General features: G+C 40.6%; 1 protein-coding gene across 4 annotated transcripts in view; it reads left to right on the top strand.

Moving 5' to 3' along the window:
* Positions 1-14,661, top strand: part of FSTL5 (follistatin like 5) — a 322,690-nt gene that overhangs the window by 247,718 nt on the left and 60,311 nt on the right. For all 4 annotated transcript variants that reach the window (XM_083520282.1, XM_083520280.1, XM_083520281.1 and 1 more), the window contains one exon: positions 6,152-6,272. In XM_083520282.1, coding sequence (XP_083376408.1) covers positions 6,152-6,272 — 121 coding nt within the window. The remainder of the gene's footprint in view (positions 1-6,151; positions 6,273-14,661) is intronic.

Raw genomic sequence — 14,661 nt, 5'->3', positions numbered from 1 at the left:
TTGTGGTCCATTTTATCTATTTTTGCTGATCATAGTTGCAATGATCTCAATTTAGCATGTTTATTCATCAAAATCCATCTGTCTCTGCTTATCTCTTACGTGACTTTTATCCAATAAAGCTCAAAGTATTTAATAAAAACAATAAATATAGTGACTGTAAAAATGCCTAAAAGCAGCATAAAACAGCTTTAAAAACAGCAGCGGTGAGAAACATCACATACAAGAACACTTTTCAACAGCACACTAAAAAAACAAGCAAACCTGAATCACTCTCTAGAACAGGCAAGTCCTACATTGTCTCTTAAACACAGTCAGGGATGTGTGCTCGCATAACTCAGCAGGGTTTACCACCCTCTATTCCCAATTGCAGTATATACCAACTGGCATATGAGATGCAGCTATCTGCACAAGATGCTTTAAAAGCCAGGATGCAAGTCCACAGCACATAAGTGATAATATACCCATGACAGGAATGAGGTTCATCATCTAGGGTCGGTGCGTATACATGGAATATCTGAAGTAGCGCATGTCACAAATTGGCTTCCACCTTTGCTCTAACTTAGTACTTCCAATCTTTGTTAGAAGCCCACACTGTGAACTCTACATGCCTCATAATTACAATCATCCGGGCCCCTGGAAATGGACAAATTGCACAATTTTAGGTTATCATCATCTTTTCTGCATGTAGTCTTGATGTGCAACAAATATTTCTGGCTTCCATTTATTGTTCAAGCTTTGCTCTTTGCAGAAGCCAGTAAATGAGTTTGAAAGTTGGAGCAGGGAGGAAAGGGGGGGGCTAATAATACCTCTCTGGGATATACCACCTCAGATTGCAGGTGGCAGTTAGTGTGCCTCCATCCCCTGCACAAAGGAAAATGGAGTGCAGTGGGGTGCAGTGAAATTTTTCATAGGGGAACAGTTAGGGCTGGAGACACCAGCTTGCAAGGCGATGGGGGGGAGGGCCGATGCCACGTTGGTGAGCATCGTGTCTCTTTCTCTAAGACAGGCAGAAGTATCCTAGGTTTGGGGAAGGAGACACCAGGTCTCTGACAGGATGCTGGAGCCCTGCTGCCTCCTTCCTAAAACTAGGCGGGCTTTGGGATGGTGGGGGGAAGGCTTTTGGACCCAACAGAGCATCGCACCTCTCTTCCTAAGGTGAGCTTTGGGAAGGAGGGAACTAGTCTAATCACCCTCATCCAATGACTGCCTGCCACTGGTTTTAGCCCGTATTTCTTTCTGACTTCTAGTTTTCTGGGCAGGGTTTTCCTTTTCCTTTTTAAAGAGAATGTGTGAGGCCTCAGCCTCCATCTAAAGTGCTAAGACACTGGTTTACCACTTCTTTGAGAAAGCATGTTCTCCCTGAAATGAGAGCACGTGTTGCAGTCGGGTCTGCCGAGCCATCCCTCTGTTGCCAGGCAGCGTTAAAAGGTTGACCTGGGGCAATGATTGGATGGCCGGGTTGCTGGGGCAAATTGCATGTTGCAATGTGGTGGAGGGGACCGAAGGCTTTAAATATTGGGACACTCAGTTTATTGTGTTCTCTTTCGCTGAGTGCATCGGATCACCCGCCCGCCTGCCCTGAGCTCCGGTTGTCCTTGCTATGACTGTCATGGGGTCGTCTGCTGTTAGGGCAGGGGCCTGGTAGGAATTTTGTCCGTATGGCTGATTGGCTGAGCCATTTGGTTTTTGCCTACTACATAGCAATTCGTCACAACTTGTAAGGTTGCAGTTAGGCATTGGTTATAAAAATTGGTTGGAGGAGGGGTAAGGATAGGCTGGGCCTGCCCCTCCAATGGTGGTGCGGAAGGGAATTCCGTTAAAGGAATCCAAGGGCTTGCCACGATTTCGTCTAATCCCTGAAATGGGGCTAGGGCCGGCAAGCCCTGGGGAGCATGTTGTTGGGTGTTGTCATGGTGTTTGTGTGTATCCTTTTTTTATTCTACCAGTAATTTCTCTGTTGATCTGCTTTCTGCAGCCTTCCTGGGTGCCCATACTTTAATTAAATTCCATGCTAAGAAACATGGGGATTTTTCCGATCATGGGCAGCCAGGAAAACTTCTGAGTGTTGGATAAATGTTTACCCATAGGGACGGGGACGGCACCATCCCTGGCCACTTTAGAATAACAAGGTAAACTCAAAAACCTTCCACACACTGAAATTCTCAAGTAGCCAAAGAATGATGCCAAAAAACTGGAGTTTCTTTTGTAGAGGAAGAACTCTTTTTTTAAAAAAAAATTGGACAACAGATTTTGATACGGCACAAACAAAAAAAGTTTGCATTTTGATATGCCTCTGAATTCTCTGTGCTACATCTCTCTATGCATGTTGACACCTAAGGAATTTGGGGAGATGAAAGAAAGTAGGGAGAGAGCAACTCACCACTCATTTGCTTGCTCATATCCCAAGGATCGCTTGATCCTTCTCTGCCAAGCAAACTTTGTAAAGCATTAATAGTTAATAAAAGTAGTAACAGAAAGGTCTGTAATCATTGTCTAACCATGGTCTGTTACACATGCAAAGCAACATTTGTCTTTGATTTGTTGTCTCGGGACTTGCTTTTGTTTTATTGTCTCCTTTTGATTTCTCTGTGGGGTTGTATATAACTTCCTTGTATTTTAAGTGTACTGTTAGTGCCACTCTCCAGTGTAGTCCTCAGAGAATAATCATGAGATCGGTCTTTTCTTGTGTGTATAATTGCCAAGGCTTTTCATAGCTTAAATAGAAAAGCCTCTAGGGTGAGTTGCTTGCTTTTTTATATATATAATGTTTATGTGGCTAGTTCTGAAACTGAGCTGTCACCAAATCATATTACAGGCAATTTCAGTCTCTTGCCAAGAAATTGCTGGTGTGGAGCTGAGGCCAAATCACTTTCTTATCTGTGCCCATCTGTAGCGAATGAATTGTGTGAAACTGACAAGCGCATACAGAGCTGGAGATTGGGCAGGGTGAGGCTGCTGCCTCAGGTGGCAAAAGCCGCCAAGATGCCACCCCTATGCCTTCCCTGCCATCGGTGGTTCTGCCATCGGTGCTGACTTCAGGCGAGATCACATCCACTTGGGGTGAGATCTTACCCAAAATCACTGAGATCATGTCTGAAATCAGTGCCAGCGTCCTTTGTTTAGGATTTCATGAAAAGACAAACCCACCAAACAAAGCCACCACACAAGAAACAGCAAAGGATGAAATGATAGAGATGGATATCTGCACATTCTCAATATTGTTCAATTGTGTGGCAGATTTTAAAATACAAATAAAGCCCCAAACATTCAAATCCATGTGTGTTGTATTAGGTACAACACATCCTAGGAAAGAATTCAGTGTTGAAATTCATTTCTGCTTGTCTGATGAAATGATCTCTCTCCTCCTCCCACAGACTGTTCTGGGAGATGTCCTGACCCCGCACAAGCCAGCTGGGACGGGAGAAGGGGGAAAGCCCCATTACACTAGTGGACGTCTTTGCTTCCAGGGCCAGTTAGTTGAATTGAGCCCTTAATCTCCCTCCATCCTATAACAAACACCATTCTGCTTGTCACCTTCATGCTGTTGACTGTTCATTTATGGCCAAACTTCTGCATAGAGGCCAATGTGCGTACAAGTCTACTGTATTAGTTTTGTTGTTAAGTGCATAGAATCTAGGAAATTACTGTGAGGTTGAGACTTACATGCATAGTTTTACAGTTGAATGCTTCATCCAATTCGTCAATATATGGCAAGGCAAGTGTGCCTTGTGGCAAGGAACAAGCCAATCCAATTCCCTCTCGATAGGCCAGGCATGTCCAAAGTCCGTTTTGGGGACCTAATCCAGCCCGCTGGTCGGTTTAATCTGGCCCCCGTGGCAGTTTAGGATTTTACTCCAGGAAATAAAGAAACCTCAGCAACTTCAACCCTAAAAAAAGCTCAACAACATCAATCCTAAAAAAGGTTAACAACTTTGGTCATCCCTCATGGCCCTTCACTTCATCAAATCAGTCTCTCTTTGAAAAAAGTCTGGTGGACACTACTGCATAGGCTTTCTGCACCCAGAAGCTTGTCTGAACCAGGCCAATATGCCACTGCTTCGAGCATTATGTCATCTCATCTTTTTTAGTTTCCCAGTTTGAGCTCTTTATCATCTGAAGGCTTTTAAACAGATCAGAAAAAAAGTGCTTTGCTATGTTGCTGTATCCTTTAATTTCCTGTTATGTGTTGTATTTTTAGTGTTGCATTAAATATTGTACAACAGAAGTTATCTCTCATCGTAAGATACTTTCAATGGGACTCCATATGCTCCTAGCTAACAGGTTGTTCCAATTAACTTACTGTAGTTTTATGAAAATATACCACACATCTATATAAAAGAAACACCCACTTGGTACCTAATAACATTAATGGTGTGGAAACATAAAAGCCAAAATAAGAATTAAGAAGAAATTACTAACAGCAAGTGTAATGGCCTAATTAAATCATAGTTGATAACCATACAGTACTATTGAAGACTTTCTGGATTTGAGACTGTGTAGACACAGGAGAGTACTTCACATACAACTGGGCTCAGCTTGTTTTCTTTTTTTTCTTATTGCAACGTTTCAAGTGTTGAAGAGGAAGTATGCAATTCAGTACCTTGTTTAAATCCTATCCAAGTCTGAGGAAAGATTCATTCATGTTTTATAAGAATGCAGGGTCCTGGGGAAATGAAAAAATATATATAAAAAAGGAGAAGCGATATCAGTTACTTCTTAAAAACAAAAGAACTGGGTAGCTTCCATGTCCTATTATATATTCCGTTTCTGTTTATTGTGCTGATTATATATTTTTCATGCTTAATGCGTTCTCTGGACCTTGTTGTAGCAGAAAACTGTCTAACAGATAAAGACTTTATAGCTGAAAGATGATTCACAGCAGGCCCAAATAACTTGTGACCCACCAAGTTGAACAAAGATCTGTCAGTCATTTATGATGCTCTACCAGAAGCTCAGTAAATGAATGTTTTTGCTGGTTTTGCTGGCCCAACTTGGATTGAATGGGACAAGAAAGTTTCATGTAGTGTAAATGGTTGATGGGCCGAGCTTTGCTCGGCTTGGTAGGTCACAAGTTGTGCAGGTCTGATCTAAATATGCATTCAAGGTGTTGGAATGGCAGGACTCATAGAACATAATCCTGCCCTCCTTTACACTAATTGCTGGGTGAGTAAAGTGGTATATAAATTTGTCTCCTCTGGTCTACACCTACAGATAGGTATACTGCTATGGGCAGCATCACCACAACAGAAGGCATGAGCTATGGTCAGTGAGTGTTAAGCTACCAGTGGTGGTAAGGTGTGACACACTCAAAAACAGGGAATTTGGCAGCTATGGATCCACTGAATCCAGTGGCTGCAGTGCTGGATCTTCTTGAAGGAGCATCTTGACCCCCATCGTTCAACCCGGACACTGAGATCCAGCTCCAAGGGCCTTCTGGCGGTTCCCTCACTGAAAGAAGTGAGGTTACAGGGAACCTGGCAGAGGGCCTTCTCAGTAGTGGCGCTTGCCCTATGGAACACCCTCCCATCAGATGTCAAGGAAATAAACAACTATCTGACTTTTAGAAGACATCTGAAGGCAGCCCTGTTTAGGGAAGTTTTTAATGTTTGAAGTTCTATTCTGCTTTTAATGTTCTGTTGGGAGCTGCCCAGAGTGGCTGGGGAAACCCAGCCAGATGGGCGGGTTATAAATAAATAAATAAATAAATAAATAAATAAATAAATAAATAAATAAATAAATAAATAAATAAATAAATAAATAAAATTATCATTATTATTATTAATCATCATTACAACACATGTGCTTCACTGACCCCTCATTAACACTGATCTGCTTGTCACTTCAGCAGGTCCATGGACCCATTTGCAGAACCATATTTGCTCCCAGCATCCCCTATGTTGAGCCACATCATTTTAATCACCCGTCAGTTGATCTTCAAATTAGCTGCTGTCTTTGTGGTTTGACACATTTCCAGTGTGACTTTGATATTATGTAGGTTGCTGACACAGTAATATTTTAATATTTATACTGAACAGATTAGAAACTCTTTAAATTCATTGGTATTTGTATCGTACCTCTAAAGTGAATTGAGCAACTGTTGTACTTCTGTCCAGGTACTTGTGATCACCTTCTGATTCTTCTTTCCCTTTAGGATTTTGGCGATGATGGGTCCCTGTACATTACTAAGATCACTACAACTCACATGGGAAATTACAGCTGCTATGCAGATGGCTATGATAAACTTTATCAGACTCATATTCTTCAAGTAAATGGTAAGGGGAAATGTTTGATTTGCCAAGTTGTGGTGCCGTCTCTAGATTTAATTCAGTAGACTGTTTTGGTTTCTTAATTGCTATATGAAAACCAAAAAGCAAAAACAGACATGGATGATCAGTTTTCATTAATATTTTCTCTTCTATAAACAAAGCTACAGGAAAATGAGATTTAATCACAGCATGTAGCAATTCTAAATAATTAATTCTTATTGAAAATAATAAGGAAGACCACACAGTTTATTTACTCTGTACTTTGAGCTCTTAATTGTGTTAAACAATGTGCCTTCTTAGTATTCTGTTTGTAAAATAATAGATATTTAGGGAAAACATGGCTTTGAATAACAGATTAATCATGTTATTGCATAGTGCAATAATCCATTTGTAGTCTGTCTGTTTTCAATAATGTGGCATGCTTTCCAGAAAAAAAGCTGTCCTCGTATTAAAGAAAAATAGGACTTAAAATGCAGAGCAACCTAATGCTTCCAGTAAGTATTCATAGACCTACTGGAACTCAGTAACAATGGACACCATTGTCTCTGCTTAGTGGCTTGTAATGCATGTGTTTTGACTAGTATTTTGAAGCTCCTTCCCAAGCGATCAGATTATCTAATATGTATTTTGCTTTATTGAATAGAATGGTCAGAGGTCTCTATTAATATTTATTAGCTCTGTACATGTCCATCACTATGACTTCTTGATATCTAGGAAGGAGTTAAGACTTATTAGAAGGGTGCTACTCCATCAAACTCCATAAAAATCCAAATAAAAGGAGGCGTTTTTCTCTCTTTAGGCCAAAGGATCAAACCAATCACCTACCTTTTTTCTCTGTCAACTTAAAGGAGGTGGGATTGTTGGGGAAGAAGAAGGGCATTGAAAAAGATACAGATTTTTACAGGGTTATAATGTGCCACATAGTTTCTTACGTTAAGGATACATCTCTCTACAGTTAATGCAATCACTGTGACAATGATTTGACAGTACTCCTGTAGTTATATTTTTGTATTTGCACTTTCGTCAAATCAGATTGTGAACAGATGAATATATTGGGATTTGCACATTGGAGCTAAACTGGGTCAAAATGTGAAGCTTAATGCATTGGTCAGATGAAGCAGCAATTTTATGGATTCTGTTTGTAGCTCTAACCACTGTTTTCCTAAATATTGGCAAAGAAACCAGTACTTGTAGTCCAAGAAAAAGATTAATTAATGCGATGGCACTCGTATAACAGAAGAGTCAAAATAAGGTTAACAAGATAATGAAGCTTAGTTGATCTTTAAGATCTAATGTGAGAATGCTTTGAAATATGTTTAATTGGACTTTAACCACTTTTGCAACATGTCTATTTTCATTCATATGAATCAGTAGTAATTGTTATCACTAATGTTCTGTCATTTTATCGCAGTTAAAATTTGCTTTGTTTTTCCTTTCTTTTATCCCAGAATTAAATTCCATTTTTGTTTCTGTTCCATTTTATTTTTACTTATTTGTTTAGATTTATATCCTGTGTTGTTCTAAGGATAAATCAGCATATACAGTAAATATGTCACTTTCTAACCATGTAGGGATTTGAGCATTATTAAATGCATAGCAGAGAGAGAGAGAGAGAGAGAGAGAGAGAGAGAGAGAGCGGCGAAACAAGCACAGGTTTAATGCAATTATATATTGACATTAACTCTGTGGAAAGGCATTCCAATAATCACATCCATCCCTAGTCCTGCATATACTGCAATGTACTTGCAAAGGTAGTAATAATGCATGAGAGAGGTAATGCAACGTAATGTGGGAGAGCATCTACAGCTTGATTTTTCATTCCTACAGCCACTTGGTGTGTCTTAATCATTGTTGATCTTCCATGGGCAGGGGTACATCAAAAGACCCAACGTCCAAGCCTTTGGTCCCTCTTTTCCGGTGCACAAATAGCCACAACCACTGGATTGTTCAGTTTACTCTGGTTTATTATGAACAGGGTGTTATATCACATGATGTTCCCCAGTGAGTAGTTTCTTGTTGGGTAGTATCTGAGGCCTTACACCTTGCACTGTAGACTGCAAGCCACTCAAGTTTCTTCCTAGCACCTTCCCTCTATTCGGGTTTTTCTCTGGTCAGACCCTTTCTTCTCCAGTCATGTCCCTTCCTTTCCTCTTCAGTTATAAAGAACTCCATGTCAACAGCTGTTTCTTTTCACTCTTATCAGACCCCACTGCAGGGAGAAGAAATGGCATGTCTTGTCTGACTACAGGCTTAGCTTCCTGCTGCACAGAAAGCACAGGAAGCGGTGGAGCGGTTCCTGGCAACCCTTCACAATGAAAGAGGGAGGGAGCAGGATGGAAAGTGGCTGGTTGAGAACACTGATGGATATGTGTTTGGATAACCTGGAACTGTCCCATTGAGACAAAAATGAAGTGAATCAGCCAGCAGACCTGTCAGACTAATAGTTACCAAGCAATATGGCACATCAACCACAACTTGGCCGCTATTGATTTTTGATAAACTCCCAGATTATCTGATTCCAAGCAGAGGTGGATTTAAGGAAGCATGACCGCTTTGGTCACACTGGGCATGGGGCCTTGGGGACACCACCACTATTGTGTAAAATGGAAGCAAAGAGGCCGGGGGGGGGATTTTGGTGTTTCATAGGACACTGCTGAAATCGGAGACCCCAAGGTCCACCACTACTTCAAGGAGGGAGTCAATATGTATGTCATAGTATCTCTAGAGAACCATATCTCCCCAACCTTCTCACCTTACCTTACATACTGCCTGACTCTAAAAATAGGCATAACTCTTTGTACTGAATGATGGACAGAGCCTTGGCTAGCCAGCAGTGAAAATAATTTCCATACCTTCAGAATAATAAGCCTGTTAAGCCTATTGACTTGATTTTGTTTAGTTTAAATGTTTCCATTCTCTACTGGAGGCAAGAGCATCTATTTCCAGAGAGAACAAAGTGAACCATATTATTTATTATTATTCTCCAAGCTACTCAGGGTAGTGTACATAGTCACACACACACACACACATATGTCACAACAAACCTGTGACTGTACATCAGGATGAAAGGGTGTGCTGACCAAGGTCAACCTTTATGACCTTGTGTCTGAGCACAAGTTTAAGTTTTGGTCTCCCCGTTTCTAGTCAAAGACTCTAGCTATGACACAACACCAGCTCTGTTGCATAGTGATGGAATGGAACTTCTAATTAATGCCCTGTCCTGGCAAAGATGAACCCACAATGGAATCTGGAGGAAGGCAGTTGGATAGTGGCTCAGCAGATGTAGCAAGAAAAAGGAACTGAAACACAGAGACTGTGGAAGCACTTAACAGGTCAAGAACTGGAGTCAAATCAGGTCCTTCAGAACAGGTCCTAGGAAAAGATATGACTTGTTCTGACAAAGGTTGGTTGAGCTCTTCTGTAGTCCCTCTCTGCTCCACTCCATCAAAGTGACAGCTTCCTGACCCGTAACCTGGCAGCCTGTTTTCTCTGTTGCTGGGCTGTACAATGCAGTCATGCACAGATTCAGTGGCTTGTGAAGCCAGTGGAAGCAAAGACACTGGCTCCTCAGCGGCTGCAGTCACTGGGGTTCCTGGTTGAAGGATCTCAGGTTAGGCAGGACCCTGATGGTTGGACTTGGTCTCTGTGGTGCCAGGGTCCAGATCTAGTGTTTCTGATGACTGTGCTACCTGATTTCAGGAGCCCATTTTCATCTAAATCCCTTATGAACATATGGTAATGCAGCTAACGAACCTGCATAACACTTCTTTTTTGTGATAGGATAGAAATCCTTAGTACATTTTCCTGCAAGCATGATACTTTCAGTTCAGTGAGACATACTTGTGAGCATATGTGATTAATTAGTGTGTAAATCAAACAAAACATTTAAACAAAACTGGTTTATAGATCACCATTTTGATCCAGATCTATTGTTCCCCCCTCCCCCCGCTTCCCCCCCTTCTGATGTTGGTAAGTGCTACTAAAAGAGAGAGAAAGAGAGCACAATTTTATTTTATTTATGAATATTCACCATGTTAACTTTTGAGTTGATCTGAGCGTGGAAACAGAATGAATGAGGTAGGACAGTGACAGGGAGCAATTGATGTTTTTAATAATGTCATAGACAAGAGGCATTTGCTCTTTTACTGACTTATACATAATTTATAGAATTCAGTCTATAATTTTTCATTCAAACTTTGCTTCATTTTCAAAGAAGTACAATGTGCAAATAAAACAACACAAGTCCAATAGCAACTTTTCATACAACATAGATAAGTTGTTGTTGTTATATTATCTTAGTGATATGGCAGTTTGATGAATAGTGGCTACCTGAATAAAATAGCAAAAAAATTTAGAAGCAGAGAGAATAATATTTATATGGATATATATACAGTGGTACCTCGGGTTAAGTACTTAATTCGTTCCTGAGGTCCGTTCTGAACCTGAACCTGTTCTTAACCTGAAGCACCACTTTAGCTAATGGGGCCTCCTGCTGCTGCCACGCCGCCGGAGCACAATTTCTGTTCTCATCCTGAAGCAAAGTTCTTAACCTGAAGCACTATTTCTGGGTTAGCGGAGTCTGTAACCTGAAGCGTATGTAACCTGAAGCGTATGTAACCCGAGGTACCACTGTATATTGAAAAAAGAGCAATACCTACAAGATTTCATTTTAAGTAAATTCATGAGCACTATTCAGATGAATGGTTAGGAAGAACATTTGAGTGGGAGAAGATGTGAGTGGGAAGTAGGACCACATCAAATGGGCTTTCCCCCTGTAATCCACACATTCAGTGCAAATGTCTGAAGAATGAGATTGGACCATCATGTACACAGGCTTCCACACAATCTGGAACCCTAAGCAGTAGAAATCAGTCCTTGTCACCCTACCAAGAAATTTCAACCCAAAGAGGCTCACCTGGTGCCATCATTACATGTCTTTAGGTGCCAGGTGAAAACATTCCTCTTTACCCAGGCCTTCAGCCTCTAAACAATCTGCGGCATTTTAATGTGGGGGGGGGGGCAGTTATTATTATTGTTTCTGTGATTATTTTCCTGTCTATTTTTATTATACTATGTAAATGATTTTCTAATGTTATACACCACCCTGGGATCTTCAGATAAAGTGGGTTATATACTTTGAATTATTATTATTATTATTATTATTATTATTATTATTATTATTATTATTATTATTAATAGCAGTAGACAACCTCCCTGCAACAACCCCAATTTCCCCAAGTTTGTGAAAGGAAACATAGGTGAGGAATGTGAATAGCAACACTGGGGTTCAGGATTAAGACCTAGACGCTAGCACCAGCATGCTCATAGCAGTGTTACTTAATACTGGGAAAGACTGGAAGCTGCATTTCCCTGTTGTCAGTTGGCTGCTGCTGCGCATATGTTCAGCAGTGTCCAGAACTGAGTCTGAGGCTTAATATCCTTCATCGAGAAAGGGTGGGATAGCAGTATGAAGTGTGGCTGCAGGGCTTTATTGTAATGGATCTGTCATGTATGATCTAGTTGAGATTCCTGCATTTCAGGTAGTTGGACTAGATCAGGCACAGCCAAACTTGGCCCTCCAGCTATCTTGGGACTACAACTCCCACCATCCCTACCTAACAGGACCAGTGGTCAGAGATGATGGGAATTGTAGTCCCAAAACAGCTGGAGGGCCAAGTTTGGCCATGCCTGGACTAGATGATCTTCGGGGTCCCTTCCAACTCTACAATTCTATGGTTCTGTTAAGACTGGTGGAATAGAAGGGACAAAGGCCAAATAAGCTGGCAGCTTTTCACCTGGGAAGAAGAATAAAATCCCTGTAGGAAGCCTACGACCATGAAATAAATTGGTTACCAGGATAAGGATAAAAACCTCTCATCTACCACTTCAGAAATGGAAATGAGGGCATACTAAAGCACTCAATTCTCACACTGAGAATCAAGGTTCTACTTCACATTCTAAAGGCTTAACTCATTATTTGTAAGTTGCTTTTCCGGCTGCACTAGAAAAAGCATAATTGTCCTAAGCTAGGTTGTCAACAGTTCAGTATGCACCTCAGCAGCTGCATTATGTGGAAATGTAGAGCAGGCACTGCATGGTGCCTTTGCACTCCCATTATATGCATCTACAAGCGCGAGAAGCAGATACGAGGTACATCCCACTCTGAGATTTAAGTTCCAACTACCAGAAAACAGAAATTGTCTCTGATAAATAGGAACAGCTGGAGCGTATGATAAGAATCAAGATTAAAGTTTGTTATTTCTAATTTCCTCCTTCAAAAACTATTCAATGCTTTTCATTTTGTGTATGATTATTACTGAGGTGCAAAATGCGTCAAAGTCATTTCTTTCTTGCCAGCATAATTATAATGAGGGTGTCACGCTGAGCCATTTCCTTTAAACAGTTGGGCTGCATCGGAAAACAGATAATCCCATTTCATAATAGTCAAAATTAATAATTTATGTTTTATCATTCAAATTTTCTCCCGTGTCAATAACTGTGCTTCAGGATGGCACTGGAATGTTAGGGTGTTGTTGTTGTTTAAAAAAACAAATCTAAAAGTGTTGGAAAGTGCATTCTTCATATGACTGATTTTTCTTTCCCAGGTAATATCAGTTATGTCCATAAGTAATTAATGATCAGCTACCCACTCACCTTTTTTTTGCAAAAGTAACTCTCCCCAGATTTTTGGAGGAAGATGAAAACTATTAACAACAGTATTATTTAATAAGACCATTATTTTCACAGACCCCTCCCCCCCAAAAAAAAATCCCTGTGAAAATGGAGACCATTTCCTGCTGCTTTCTTAGGAAATGTCTCCACCTACATGATTTTCATCTCAACTTTATTTAACACTGTGTTAAACTCTACATACCAACTTTGGGAAACAATGCCAGAATGAGGTCCCTCTTTTGTGAAGACATTAGCATTTCTGTAAAATTTTCAAGGGAGAGTGTTTGGCACCTCCTTAATAAAAATTACAGCATGTGGTATGTGGTTCTTTCCTTTTCATAGTTATAGCATGGCATTCCACAGCCTCTCTAGATTCCTGTAGTTCCTGGAACAGCCCTGGGAAGACATTGCATTACAGTAGTACCTCAGGTTACATACGCTTCAGGTTACAGACTCTGCTAACCCAGAAATAGTGATTCAGGTTAATAACTTTGCTTCAGGATGAAAACAGAAATCGTGTTCCGGCGGCGCAGTGGCAGCAGGAGGCCCCATTAGCTAAAGTGGTGCTTCAAGTTAAGAACAGTTTCAGGTTAAGAATGGACCTCTGGAACAAATTAAGTACTTAACCCGAGGTACCACTGTACAACATTTTCTCCTGAACTTTCCAGAGAGAGGAGGAAGCCTCTCTGCATGTGGAGTGCCTGAGAGCAGCACGTTCATTTGTTTTTTAAAGTAAAATCCTTTCTTGCACCTCTGTCAGGTGTTCCACAAGTAGCGTTTGTGAAAAGCCCACGAGGGAGGGCCTTTCCCACAGCACACAAAGCTGGGTTGTTGGCACTCAGAACATGCTAGAGTTATGAAAAGGAAAGAGCACATGCACCCAGGCCATGTCCGTCTTCACTGAAATTCTCTCCTTCCCACATTTTTAAAGGAATATTTTGTACTGCCCTTCCCCCCAAGAATGGCCAGACAAGCAAACAAACCTTCAGCTGAGATTATTAGCACAGCATTGTATAATCTTCTATTGAATCCTTTATTTGTACTTGGTTCCACTGGAGGATGAGGAAATGATAATCCATCTTCTTACAGCAGCTAGGAGGTATACTAGTTTAATGGGGTAGAGAGAGATTCTAGCGACATTGGTATGGCTATTATGAATTTGGCACATTATGTTTATAATAAAGTTGGCACATTTTATGTGAGTTGGAGAAGGTAAGTGAGATAATATTAAATTTATTGGAAAACGGTACATTTTTATCATACCGGAAGTTGAAGGTGCCCGACCTCAGAACCATGTGGTATTCAGAATGATTTAAGACTCTTTTGTAAGGTATTATCTTCCACGTGTGATTTTCTGTGAACTTGTGTTTTTCTTATGAAATATATGGAAAAAGTAGACGTCCTCAACTGTTTTTTCCGTCTCTGCATTCTTCCATCCACACATTTACCCCTACATGATGCATGTATGCTAAAGCTGTATATGTGCATTTGGAGCTCCTTAGATTGTGAACAATATTGCTGGAAGTTTTTCTATGAAATAGGTCGCTATGTGGACTTTTGATACCTGCAGCTACCTCTAGATTATCACTTTTATTTTTTTCTGTTTCAAAGGAGTTAGCACAAAATCATACAATGCAAGCATTAAAATTTAATTAGTAGGGATCTACTGCAATCGCAGTGAAAGTAAATAACCTGAAGAGATGGGTGTAAGCAATCCATTTTA

The sequence above is a fragment of the Podarcis liolepis genome (assembly GCF_965112155.1).
Source record: "Podarcis liolepis genome assembly, chromosome: 9".
NCBI lineage: Eukaryota > Metazoa > Chordata > Lepidosauria > Squamata > Lacertidae > Podarcis > Podarcis liolepis.
This window is presented reverse-complemented; position numbering and strand designations above follow the sequence as displayed.